The 14503-nt window shown below is 43.4% G+C and overlaps 1 protein-coding gene across 1 annotated transcript in view; it reads right to left on the reverse strand.

The window, feature by feature from the left end:
• Window positions 1–6928, reverse strand: part of LOC143973513 (high affinity immunoglobulin gamma Fc receptor I-like) — a 29837-nt gene extending 22909 nt beyond the window's left edge. The window contains exon 1 of the mRNA XM_077474431.1: window positions 6826–6928. Within this exon, the coding sequence (XP_077330557.1) occupies window positions 6826–6928 (103 nt within the window). The remainder of the gene's footprint in view (window positions 1–6825) is intronic.
• Window positions 6929–14503: the final 7575 nt, after the last annotated feature.

Genomic DNA, 14503 nt, shown 5'->3' on the forward strand with positions numbered 1-14503 from the left:
GGCCTCCACAGCTGCTGTAAGTGGCGGAGGGCACCGGAGATCTACGGGAGGGGGGGCCCTCTCCCACCACTGATAAAAGTGATAGTGTGGCCAATCCGCCACAGAGACCACTTTTATCTGAAAGTGGACCGCCCACTGAAGAAGTGGATACCGGGTTTATTGCAGCTAGCTGCTGCCATATTAAAAACTACTTACAATCATGTGAAGAAAAATTGCTTTGTGAAAGCCTTCCAATGATTGTAATCGTCTAAGTCTAAATATCGACTGTCTCCAGTGCAACAGAAGACATCAGGACTGCTGCTGACTGACGCGTTTCGGAGGCATACCTTCTTCCTCAGAGCCTACTAGGCATCCCTTCGAAACTCGTCAGTAAGCCCCTGGGGCAGAGAAGCCTGAGGAGTCCTTTTCTTGATAACATCCCTTACTAAGCTTAGAGTGAGATTCTGGGTCAGAGTCTGGATAGAGTCAGGAGAATAAGAGTGAGGAAGCTCCACTATTTTGGGACCGAAATGAGTACACAGTGTAGAAGTGACTGTGGGTTGTCTCTTCTTACCAATCTATACAGGGCAGTCATAAGCTGTGCAAGACAGCCAGGAGCATGCCATATTGTTGAATTGTGCCTAGTGCAGCCAGGAGCGGAGTCAGGAGTTGCACAATTTCAGCCAGCAAAGAGACAGTACAGTGCAGTTTAAGTTTGTGCAGTACAGTCAGCATCTTGTACAGAGCAACCAGAAGCCTAGTTTTCCTCCAGTTGTACAGTTTTAGAGTATCCCACTGCTCCCTGAACCCTATCCAAGTTATTGCTACAATATAGTCAAAGAAGGAAACCCTGATATTTTCTAGTATCAGAGTGTGAAGTTGCAGTTTGCTTGGCTAAATATAAAAATAAAGCCGCGCTTATGGAATGGGTCTTGCTCAGCAGGAATATGTATAAGTATTAATCTATACCTGGGACCTTGTACTTTATGTAATTTTTTATTGGTTTAAATTCTTTTATCTGATTTTAACCTTATTAATTTAGAAAGTTTAATGAGAGTCCTCTTCGTTTTTTGAGGTTGCTGCCTCCCTGATGTACACAGGCTGCACTAAACAACCTGCGTTAATGGAATGATTCTTAATTATAGGTAATTGGCGCTACCTCCAACTAATTATTTTCAATAAAACTATTAAATTTCTCAAAAACCTTTATATCAATCACCTTGACCTGTCCCCAAGGACTGCGTGAATTAAACCCGTATTTAATGTTATATCTCAGCTACATCCAATTTGTGCAACACCTAGGACTCCACAAAGGGTGATTCCACACCACTTTATATCGCCTCTACTAAGTGAACTAGTGCCACTAATTTTTTGTGTTATTTTACATATAATTAAATTAATAGCCAAGAAATTCTAATCAAAACCATATATAGAAAGTGATAACTTATATTATATGACTAATCAAACCTCTAATGTCAAAACCAAGAAGCCCAATACCAAAATCAAAAAACCAAAAAATAATAATAAAAAATAAAAATTGTAAAAATTAAAAGACCCAAAGCACAAAAAGACAAAAAAACACAAAAAAACTTCCAGCTGACTTGCAGTATAAAGGCCCCTCCCTAATATAGGGAAAAAAACTGCCTGCGATTTTCATACAAATCACTTGTGTTGATTAATAGATTCACTAAATCCCCCTATATTAGTTCATGTGAAAGGAAAAAAGGAAAGATTTCCTCACACATTACCAGAAAAATGAATATATAAAAAATATATATAAAAAACGTGAGAGATATGTTTACATCCAATACAATGTTGACACTAATCCTAAAAGCTTATGAAGATGTGAACAATGCAAACAATATATATAGAGGATAAACAATATATATATATATATATCATAGAAATATCATAAAAAATAAAAATAAAAAATAAAAAATAAAATATAAAAAATAAAATAAAAATATTTCAGTCCACAGTGAGTCTTCTATCAGATATATCAGTGTACAATTGTGCCTCTTCAGAATACAGGAAAGGTGACTTTCGTGAGAGTGCCTGCGCTTTTATTGGTGACTTTCGTGCTTGTTCCCCCTCAAGGGTCCCCACTCACCAGATCCATTCACCCCCTAAGGGGTTATGCGCCTTTAATCTGTATCCCGTATGTCCGGAGACTCCACAATCCACTTGTGTCTTCAGTAGGTCCTTCTCAGGGTTTTTATTGAAGGTATAGGTGAGTCCTTGTATCCACTAATGGTTCCTTTTCCTCTTCACAGACTAACTTTGTCTGTATGTCCCGGGCAGAGAGCTCTAGTCAGCTGGAAGTTTTTTTGTGTTTTTTTGTCTTTTTGTGCTTTGGGTCTTTTAATTTTTAAAATTTTTATTTTTTATTATTATTTTTTGGTTTTTTGATTTTGGTATTGAATGAATGAATGAATGAAATACTTATATAGCGCACAATGCGAACTGAATCGCCTTTAGGCGCTGTTGGGCTTCTTGGTTTTGACATTAGAGGTTTGATTAGTCATATAATATAAGTTATCACTTTCTATATATGGTTTTGATTAGAATTTCTTGGCTATTAATTTAATTATATGTAAAATAACACAAAAAATTAGTGGCACTAGTTCACTTAGTAGAGGCGATATAAAGTGGTGTGGAATCACCCTTTGTGGAGTCCTAGGTGTTGCACAAATGGGATGTAGCTGAGATATAACATTAAATACGGGTTTAATTCACGCAGTCCTTGGGGACAGGTCAAGGTGATTGATATAAAGGTTTTTGAGAAATTTAATAGTTTTATTGAAAATAATTAGTTGGAGGTAGCGCCAATTACCTATAATTAAGAATCAGTTTGCTTGGCTGCTACACTAGCGGGAATAGAACCTGGGACTTTAAATTATCATCCTTGGTTGAGAGTAACGCCACAGTAGTTATAGACTTGGACAGTCTATGGGTATGCAAATGAAGACCATGCAGGTGTATATAGCATAGAGGTTCTACTCATGAGGTCCTGGCTCATAGTCAGTCCATAGATAAAGCCCCAGAAGTAATCCAGCCTGCAGTCCAGGAGCGCTTAAGGGACAGGGAACCCCCCTGAAGGTCACAGATCCATCTGCCTTCTGGGAAAAGACAATCCCCTCAGGTCTTAAGACTATTTAATAGCAGCCCAGGGATTGGCTATGCCCTGCTGAATTTTTAGGCTATATATTTAAATTCTTCTGCCTTAAGCTTTAGAAACTTCTCCTAGAGGCAGGGGGAAGCAATCAAACTCTCAGCCTGTGAAGCTCTGAACAGACCAAACTAAACAATCACTGATCCTGTGATTACAGCACGAGCCAAAAACTACATTTAACTAGCAGCCTTGCTAGAAGATTGCTACACTTAAATTCTGAATAATGCTAAATAACGTAACTAATTATTTAAATAGAAAAATGGGTGGCCCTGTCCTGCTCTGTTTGTATATAGAGTACTCGCGTCCTTGCTCATGAGCTATAAAGACTATGAAGTAATTAACGTGTAAAAAGTTAGCTGTACACCAACCCATCATAAGGGAAAGGTGCCCAATTAACCTTTGCCAGTTGAGGTGAAGGTACCTAACCCTTATCAGTTTCATAAGATGCTATGTTGTGAAGTTGTAATAAGCAGATGTCAAAGTTAAGAGTAGGTTCACACTTGTTTGGGCTGTGTGTTTGCACAGCACGTCACAGGTGCAGCAGCCAATTTCATTTAATTTTGAGAGGAAAAAAGTCCCTGACCTATCTTAAAAATACACCTCACATGAGCCTAGCCTAAGGAAATATATATTATGTTAGTATTCCCAATAAGTCAAGTAGTGATGGCCAAAAGGTTCGCCCGGCGGTCGTTTCGCTGTGAATTTCGGCTGTTCGCGATTCGCCCAGTCGGCGGACTATCGCCGAACTTTGACCTATGATGTCACATCCATCATGGGGTACAGGACAGCCACTTGAGACATTACAGCACATGGACACTTGGACATTCCCCCCAACTTATAAATACACCCGATCCGGCGGCCATTTTACATTCTTTCTTCTGCCACTATAGGGAGAGGTTGCTGTGTGGATCAGGGAGAGATTGCAGTGACCCAAATCGCTAGCTATTTGGTACACAAAAGTTCTTTTCAGGACTGGTATAGGTGTTAAGTGTATATAGGTTTGCTGTGCTACTGATTGTTGCAGCAGCCTGAGCGTCTTTTGTCAGTTTAGAGAAAGGGACAGGACGGTGTGTCTGCTGTAGGGACAGTCAGTTTAGTCATTAGCTGTTACTATCAGGTCCACAAAAGTGCTATTCCGGTTATTGTTCCAGTAGCCTCTGTTTTGTCAGTTTATACAGGCAGGAAGCAGTGTGTGAGGCAGTGAGGGTCAGTTAAATCAGTAGCTGTTACTATATTAGGTCCACAAAGGTTCTTTTCAGGACTGGTATCAGTGGTATGGTAATAGGCTTGTACATGTATAATATTCTTTCTTCCAAATATAAAAAGAATATTATACTTGACTGCTGCCCTTCTGCTGCAGTCTGCTAATCAGTCCCAACCTACTTGTTCCACAAAGGTCCTTTGTAAGGACTGGTAATAACCTGGTGTAGGGTGCTATAGTACATAGGGTTGAGTGAGGTACAGTCTGCTATTCTATAAGGACTGGTATAGGTCCACAATACATAGGGTTGAGGTGCACTACTGCTGACCGCTGCCCTATACTGCAGCAGTCCTTCATCGGTATAGGGACTGACGTACAGTCTGCTAATCAGTCACAACCTACTTGTTTGACAAAGGTCCTTATAAGGACTGGTAAGGTATAGAGTACTACAGTACATAGGGTTGAGTGAGGTACAGTCTGCAATTCTATAAGGACTGGTATAGGTCCACAATACATAGGGTTGAGGTGCACTACTGCTGACCGCTGCCCTATACTGCAGTAGTCCTTCATCGGTATAGGGACTGACGTACAGTCTGCTAATCAGTCATACACAACCTACTTGTTCCACAAAGGTCCTTATAAGGACTGGTAACTTAGTCTGTCTAGGGTTCTACAGTACATAGGGTTGAGTGAGGTACAGTCTGCCATTCTATAAGGACTGGTATAGGTCCACAATACATAGGGTTGAGGTGCACTACTGCTGACCGCTGCCCTATACTGCAGCAGTCCTTCATCGGTATAGGGACTGAGAGTTTTGTCACAGGGTCATTTAAAAAATGACAGGCAGAGGAAGAGGCAGGCCCTTCCGCAGGGGTGGTAGGGGTAGGGCAAGAGCAACAGGCTTGAGCCAAAGTGGGAAGTTGCAGAAGGTGCGTTCAATTACTTTAAAGGACGCACCAGACTTGGTTGAGTGGCTTACTCAGCCTTACTCTTCCGCACCCTCCTCATCCTCTTGATCTGCACCCTCTTCTTCACTCTCTGCTATGTGCACCCCCAAAGACACTACCACCAACACCACCACCACCACCACCACATACCTTCCGCTTGAGTCACAGGAATTATTTTCCGATCCATATCAAGACATTTCTGATGCGCAGCCACTCTTGGTATTGGATCAGGAAGAGGAGGTAGCAACAACTGCTACTCAGCAGTCTGACGACAGTACCCAGATCAGCCCAAGGAGGAGGTTGGTCCCCGGTGTTGCTGCCTACTCCGAGATCTCTACTTATAGTGGTGGGGAAGGTGAAGTCGATGATGACGTGTCTAGTGATGTCACGTGGGTGCCCACAAGAGAGGAAGAGGAGGGGAGTTCAGAGGGAGATATGGACCAGCAGATAGGGAGGAGAAGCAGGAATAACTTACATTGCACAGGAGGGACAAAGCAGACTGCAAATGTATCAGGAGCGAGTCATCGACCATGTACGGTCACATCTGGCGCTCCCAGGACACCGGCACATGGCTCCGCAGTGTGGGCTTTTTTTAACGTGTCCGCTGCTGACAATAGCGTTGCCATCTGCAATCTTTGCAGTCAACGCATTAGTCGCGGTAAGCCCAACACTCACCTAGAGACGACCGCCTTAAGAAGGCACATGAGCAGCCATCAGCGAGCCCAGTGGGAACAACGGAACACACAAAGCCACACTCCAGGATCTCACCATCCAGCCTCGTCTTCTACTTCTCCTTCTTCTCTCTCCTCACAATTGTCCTCCACTCCACCTTCCATCACGCCAAGCTCACGTTTTTCTGCAAAAAGGCAGGCTTCCGTGGGCCTAATGTTCGAGCGTAAAAAAATAATGACGCCGGATAACCCTCTTGCCCAACGGTTGACGGCTGGCTTGTCAGAACTCATATAAATTCTATATAAAAGTGTAGCGCTTTAGAAACCAGGCATGTTATACCATCCTTACATAAAATGATATATACTTATATGTGAAAACTTGTGCATATATATTCAATAAATATTAACAACGTAAAATAGTGCGATGACAAAGTCTTACTGTAAATCACATATAAATATTAATTGCTGTATATATATAGCTATAAAGTGATTTTAATAAAGAAAAAATTTCAAGCAAAAGAGAAGTCCAAAAAAGAGAAAAATCCAAAAACAATACAGATGCAGAGTCTCTTGTATATAATGTCTGTGTATAGTCCACAAGGGACTCCACTGCAGCCTTGTTTTTTACTAAAAAGCGCTTAACCTATTGTACACATGTGAGTTTACTACTTTTTTATTAAATTTCTTTTATAAAACGGAATTACACTATTTTGGTCCCTGTTCTCCTTTATATGTGTTCAACTACTCTTACGGATGTGTATGGTTGGAGATAATTTACTTCCCAGTACACAAACGGAATAGTTACATTTGAAATCCCCTTGGAAAATGCACTGCTGAAGGAATCTGCATACAAACGTTTGAGCTTTTGTGATCCTCCAAATGTAAATTTGTGTGGATCCAATAAATTCGGTAAGCGTCCATTTCGCTTGGTGAAGGGAATACCACGTGGTGCCTGCATGACTTATATATAGAGAAGGTGTATGTTTTTTTCTGCACACTTGTGGACTATACACAGACATTATATACAAGAGACTCTGCATCTGTATTGTTTTTGGATTTTTCTCTTTTTTGGACTTCTCTTTTGCTTGAATTTTTTTCTTTATTAACCACTTGCTTACTGGGCACTTAAACACCCTTCCTGCCCAGACCAATTTTCAGCTTTCGGTGCTCTCACAATTTGAATGACAATTACTCAGTCATGCAACATTGTACCCAAATGAATTTTTTGTCCTTTTTTTCCCACAAATAGAGCTTTCTTTTGGTGGTATTTATCACCTCTGGGGTTTTTATTTTTTGCGCTATAAATGAAAAAAGACCCAAAATTTTGAAAAAAAATGCATATTTCTTTGTTTCTGTGACAGAATTATGCAAATTATTAATTTTTCTTCATACATTTTGGCCACAATTTATACTGCTACATATCTTTGGTAAAAATAACCCAAATTAGTGGATATTATTTGGTCTTTGTGAAAGTTAGAGAGGCTACAAGTTGTGGTGTGAATCGCACAAAATTGATCACATCTGATGTACTGGTGGCCTATCTCGCTTCTTGTGACCCGAACAAGTCAGGAAAGTACAAATACCCCCCAAATGACCCCTTTTTGGAAAGTAGACATTCCAAGGTATTTAGTAAGAGGCATAGTGAGCTTTTTGATGTTGTCATTTTTTCCCCACAATTCTTTGCAAAATTAAGATTTTTTCATTTTAATTTTTTTCTCCACAAAATTGTCATTGTAATAGGTTATTTCTCTCACGTGGCATGTGTATACCACAAATGACACCCCCCAAAAAATTCTGCTACTCCTCCTGAGTATTACAATACCACATGTGTGGGACTTTTTCACAGTCTGGCCACATAGAGAGGCCCAACATGCAGGTAGCGCCATCATGTGTTCTAGGAGCATAAATTACACATCTAACTTGTTGACTATTTATTACACTTTTGAAGAACCAGGACAATGATATGTGACACTGATGACAGATGGCACTGATACATGGCAAGGATGACACTTATACGTGGCACTGATGACACGTGGCACTGATGACAGATGGCACTAATATGTGGCACTGATGACAGATGGCACTAATATGTGGCACTGATGACACGTGGCACTTATACGTGGCACTGATGACAGATGGCACTAATACGTGCCACTGATGACAGATGGCACTAATACATGGCACCGATTAAGCGTGACACTGATGACAGATGGCACTGATAAGTGGCATTGATGACACGTGACACTGACAACAGATGACACGTGACACTGACAGGTGGCACTGATGACAAATGGCACTGATACATGGCACTGATGACAGATGGCACTAATACGTGGCACTGATGACAGATGGCACTATGTAGCACTGATGACACGTGGCACTGATGACAGATGGCACTTATACGTGGCACTGATGACAGATGGCACTGGGGACAAATGGCACTGACAACAGGTGGCACTGGGGGCAGGTGGCACTGGGGGCAGGTAGCACTGGGGGCAGGTAGCACTGGGAGCAGGTAGCACTGGGGTGGATGGCACTGGGGGCAGGTAGCACTGGGGTGGATGGCACTGGGGGTGGATGGCACTGCTGGGGGAGGATGGCACTTTTTTATTTTATTTATTTATTTATTTATTTTTTTACTCAAGGCAGAACGGCCGTTCATCTCTCCCCTCTCACACTGTCTGTGTGAGGAGGGAGAGCGGCACTGAGAGATGATCTCATATGTTTACATATGAGATCATCTCCCATTGGACATGCCGATCATGCTGTAAACGGCCGCTGTGATTGGCCGTTTACAGCGATCTGTGTTTGCCTGTCCCCGGGGGACACGGTGAACACAGAACTTCCGCGATGCGCGGCAATGCGGCGGCGCGCATTGCGGAAGTAAACATCAGGACGTCCAGGGACGACCACCTGGACGAACGCGCCTGCTCTACGGCCGTCATTCGGCTATAGGGCGGGCGCGAGGTGGTTAAAATCACTTCATAGCTATATATATACAGCAATTAATATTTATATGTGATTTACAGTAAGACTTTATATGTCATCGCACTATTTAACATTGTTAATATTTATTGAATATATATGCACAAGTTTTCACATATAAGTATATATCATTTTATGTAAGGATGGTATAACATGCCTGGTTTCTAAAGCGCTACACTTTTATATAGAATTTATAACGTTGCACTTTTTATCCTTGTGGTGTGTTAGCAGCTTATTTTTGTTTTTTTGCTCTGTATTTATTTATAAGAATAGCGCAGTGTTTTGTTGGATAGTTTGTCAGAACTCATAGCCCGCCAACTACTGCCATATAAACTGGTGGACTCTGAGGCCTTTCGCAAATTTGTGGCCATTGGAACACCACAATGGAAGGTCCCAGGTAGAGATGAGCCGAACACCCCCCGGTTCGGTTCGCACCAGAACTTGCGAACGACCCCCGCGTTCGTTACGAACGTTTGAACCCCATTGAAGTCTATGGGACTCGAACGTTCGAAATGGAAAGTGCTAATTTTAACGGCTAATATGCAAGATACTGTCCTAAAAAGGGTTTGGGGACCTGCCTCCTGCCTCAGGGGACATGGGTCACTGCAAAAAAAAGTTTTAAAAACGGCCGTTTTGGTGGGAGCACTGATTTTAATGACGATTAAAGTGAAAAAAAAAAGTGAAATATTCCTTTAAATATGGTGCCTGGGGGTGTCTGTAGTATGCCTGTGAAGTGCCACTTGTTTCCCGTGTTTAGAACAGTCCCTGCACAAAATGACATTAAACGGAAATAACACCATTTAAAACTGCTTGCGGTTTTAATGTTATATCTGGTTCCTGCAATATGGTTGAAAATCATTGAGAAAAATGGCATGGGTAGCCCTCCCTGCCCATTACCAGCCTATTTGGGTCTTGTACGCATATTAAGGGGAACCCCGTACCCATATTAAAAAAAGGAAATGCGTGTGGCCCCCAGGCCCTATATACTCAGAACAGCAGTATACAGGCGGTGCAAACAAGACAGGGACTGTGTAGGTTTGTTGTGTTAAGTTGAATCTGTTTATAATTTTCAACCGGTACATTTTTAAAGTGTAGCTCCAGTCAAAAAAACTATTTTTAAGCTTTTTGGAAAACATAGGGAAGGGTTATCACCCCTGTATAATTTGTTTTGTCGTCCATCTTTTTTCATCTCACTTGCTGCTGTCTCCTTGCGTTTGCAGTAGTAGTTTGTAAGTTGGATGTTTGAAAGTAGGGGCCTGCCCTATATTATAGCGGTATGTACTGGGTACAGAGCACGCAGACAGCACGCACTATCTCCTAACACTACTGACTGCAAGCTCTATTATTAACCACTTGACCACTGGGCACTTAAACACCCTTAATAACCAGACCAATTTTCAGCTTTCGGTGCCCTCACATTTTGAATGACAATTACTCAGTCATGCAACACTGGACCTATAGGAAATGTTTGTCCTTTTTTCACACAAATAGAGCTTTCTTTTGGTGGTATTTAATCACCTCTCAGTTTTTTATTTTTTGTGCTATAAAAGAAAAAAGACCGAAAATTCTGCGAAAAAATGAATTTTTCTTCGTTTCTGTTATAAAATTTAGCAGATTAGTCATTTTTTCTTCATAAATTTTGGCCAAAATTCATACTACTACATATCTTTGGTAAAAATAAGTACAAATTGGTGGATATTATTTGGTCTTTGTGAAAGTTATAGAGTCCACAAGCTATGGTGCCAATATCTGAAAATTGATCACACCTGAAGTACTGACGGCCTATTTCCTTTTTTTTTTTTTTTTCTCCACAAAATTGTCATATTATCAGGTTATTTCACACACACAGCATATGCATACCACAAATTACACCCCAAAAAAACATTCTGCTATTACTCCCGAGTACGGCGATACCACATGTGTGAGACTTTTACACAGCGTGGCCACATACAGAGGCCCAACATGCAGGGAGCGCCATCAGGCGTTCTGGAGCACCCAGGCCAATTCTGACATTTCTCTCCTACATGTAAAAATCATCATTTATTTGCTAGAAAATTACAGAGAACCCCAAAACATTATATATATATATATTTTTTTTTAGCAAAGACCCTGGAGAATACAATGGTGGTCGTTGCAAATTTTTATCTCACACGGTATTTGCACAGCAATTTTTCAAACGCGTTTTTTTGGGGGAAAAAACAGTTTTGTGCTTAAAAAACAAACAAAAAAAACAGTAAAGTTAGCCCAATGTTTGCATAAAGTGAAAGATGAAGTTATGCTGAGTAAATAGATATCAAACATGTCACTCTTCAAAATTGCACATGCCCGTGGAATGGCGCCAAACGTCGCTACTTAAAAAATCCCCATAGGCGACGCTTTAAAATTTTTTTTACTGGTTACATGTTTTGAGTTGCAGAGGAGGTCTAGGACTAGAATTATTGCTCTCGCTCTAACGTTCTCGGCGATACCTCACATGTGTGGTTTGAACACCGTTTTCATATGTGGGCGGGGCTTACGCATGCGTTCGCTTCTGCATGCGAACACATGGGGACATGGGCGCTTTAAAAAAAAAAAATTTTTTTTATTGTTCATTTTACTTTATTTATTTTAGTTTGACATTTTTTTCCCCAAAAATATATTTTTGATCACTTTTATTCCTATTACAAGGAATGTAAACATCCGTTGTAATAAGAATATGGGGTGACAGGTCCTCTTTACAGTGAAATCTGGGGGTCAATATGACCCCACATCTCACCTCTAGGCTGGGAAGCCTGAAATAAAAAATAAAAAAAAGATTCTGGCTTTGATCGTACTGGCGAGTTGGTAGAAGCACCGGAGGGCGGTGAGGGGTGGGGGGCGTCTATGGCTGGGTATTTCAGGGTATCACCGAGTATGGCTGGGTATCTCCGAGTATGGCTGGGTATGGCAATTTATGGCAGGGTATTGCAGAGTATTGGCGGGGTATTGGTGGGGTACTACAGAGTAATAGCAGGGTACTGCAGAGTATTGTGGGGTACTCCAGAGTAATGGCAGGGTACTGCAGAGTAATGGGGGTTACTGCAGAGTAATGGGGGGTACTGTAGAGTAATGGCAGGGTACTGCAGAGTAATGGCAGGGTATTGCAGAGTAATGGCGGGGTACTGCAGAGTAATGGCGGGTACTGCAGAGTATTGTAATGGCGGGGTACTGCAGAGTAATGGCGGGTACTGCAGAGTATTGGGGGGTACTGCAGAGTATTGGGGGGTACTGCAGAGTAATGGGGGGTACTGCAGAGTAATGGCAGGGTACTGCAGAGTAATGGGGGTTACTGCAGAGTAATGGCAGGGTACTGCAGAGTTATGGCAGGGTACTGCACTGCAGAGTAATGGCGGGGTACTGCAGAGTAATGGCGGGGTACTGCAGAGTAATGGCAGGGTACTGCAGAGTATGCACTGGTATTGCAGAGTATTGGCAGGGAATTGAGGGGTTAAATTCGGTGAGCAGCGATGTGGGCACTGCAGATGCAGCCCACATCGCTGCTGACACCGATCTCTTTCCCCTCCGCTGTACCGATCGGTACAGAGAGGGGAGGGAGGAACCGGCGTCATAACATGACGCCGGTTTGTTTACAAGTGATCACTACGTCATTTGACGGAGCGATCACGTGGTAAACGGCCGCGACGAGCGGCCGTTTACCGTGATCCGTGATGCGCCAGGTCCTGTGGACCCGGCAGTCACGGATGCTCTCGAGTGCGCGCCCCAGGGGGCGCGCGAGAGCAGAATTCTGGGAGGCTGTTAATTAACGGCCTCTCAGAGTTAAACAACCGCCCTGAAGCCGTTAATCGGCAATGGGCAGTTGTTAAGTGGTTAAAGCTAGATCACTAGCTATATAGGTGAGGTGAATATAGTGGTGTATACTGCGGTCAGGGCACAGACAACAACCACTACACAGCAGCAAGATAGGAAATCAGCCAAAAACGATTGGTGTGTACTGTGTTGAAGGTACACAGAACACCCACTGCTTCAGATGCTAACACACAACACGAGGCCGCCTCAAAGGCGGCCTTATATAGTGTGGGGCGTGCACTACACAGCCTGAGCTATGATTGGCCACAGGCAGGATGCCTGTGGCCAATCATGGCTCTCCTCGCTGCTGGCGCTGCGATTGGCCAAGCATGCGGGGTCACAGTGCATGCTTGGCCAATCATGAGACAGCAATGCACTGCGCCACCGCAGTGCATTGTGGTCCGCGCGCGCGCCACTCGAATTTTGACACGAACGGCCAAAACGTTCGGAATTCGCCGAACGGCCGAACAGCCAATGTTCGAGTCGAACGTACGTTTGACTCGAACACGAAGCTCATCCCTAGTCCCAGGAAGGAAGTATTTCTCACAGAAGGGCATCCCAGAGCTATATGGCCATGTTTAGCGGCAAGTGAATGTATTTCTGGCACACAGTGTCGGTGCCAAGATACATCTGACCACAGACACGTGGTCTAGCAAACACGGGCAGAGAAGGTATATCACTTTTACTGCCCACTGGGTGAACCTTCTGACGGCCGTCAAGCATGTAACCCGTAGCACCCGTGTAGATTTGTTTTTACCACCACGGATTGCATGCAGGCCTGACTCTTCTTCTCCTCCTCCTCCTACTCCATCCTCCTCCCTCTCCTCCCCGGCTGACTCCTCCTTTTCCGTTGCTAGCGTCTCTTCCGCTGCGCCGCTCAAGCTCCCCAGAACCTATTCGACATGCCAGGTGAGACGTTGCCATGCCGTGCTGCGTCTGTTGTGCCTGGAAGCCAAGAGCCACACTGGCCCGGCACTCCTTTCAGCTTTGCGTTTACAGGCAGATCAGTGGCTAACACCGCTCAATTTGACAGTTGGTAAAGTGGTGTGTGACAATGGTGCCAATCTGCTTAGCGCATTAAAACAGGGCAAAATCACGCACATGCCATGCATGGCACACGTCTTAAACTTGGTCGTGCAGCGATTCCTTGTCAAATACCCTGGGGTCCAGGACATCTTGCGGCAGGCAAGAAAAATCTCGGCCCATTTCAGAAGATCTTACACGGCCATGGCTCGCCTTGCTGACATTCAGCGGCGACACAATCTGCCAGTCAGACATCTTATTTGCAATTGCCCGACGCAATGGAACTCAACCTTCTATATGCTTGATAGGCTGCTCCAGCAGAAACGTGCAGTTAATGTCTACCTGTATGAACTCTGTGGCAGAACAGGTTCTGGGGAGCTGGGGTTTTTTTCACTGCGCCAGTGGCTGCTCATGCGCGACGCATGGAGACTTCTGCGCCCATTTGAGGAGATCACCAAGCTGGTCAGTTGCAGCCATGGCGCCATCAGTGACATGGTAACTTATGCCTTCTTTATGGAGTGTGCATTGCGTCGTGTCATTGATCAAGCTGTGGAGGAGCAGGAGCGGGAATTTGAGGAAGTCGCAATGCTGGATGAATTCCCAGGGGGGGCTACTCTATCTGAGACAAGTCAACAACAGGAGTCTGAAGAGGAGTCAGAGGAGGATGGTGCCGGGGCGGATGAGGAGGAGCAAGAAGAGC

The sequence above is a fragment of the Lithobates pipiens genome, unplaced genomic scaffold (genome assembly GCF_037356315.1).
Source record: "Lithobates pipiens isolate NorthernLeopardFrog02 unplaced genomic scaffold, aLitPip1_a1.2 Scaffold_83, whole genome shotgun sequence".
Classification (NCBI taxonomy): Eukaryota; Metazoa; Chordata; class Amphibia; order Anura; family Ranidae; genus Lithobates; species Lithobates pipiens.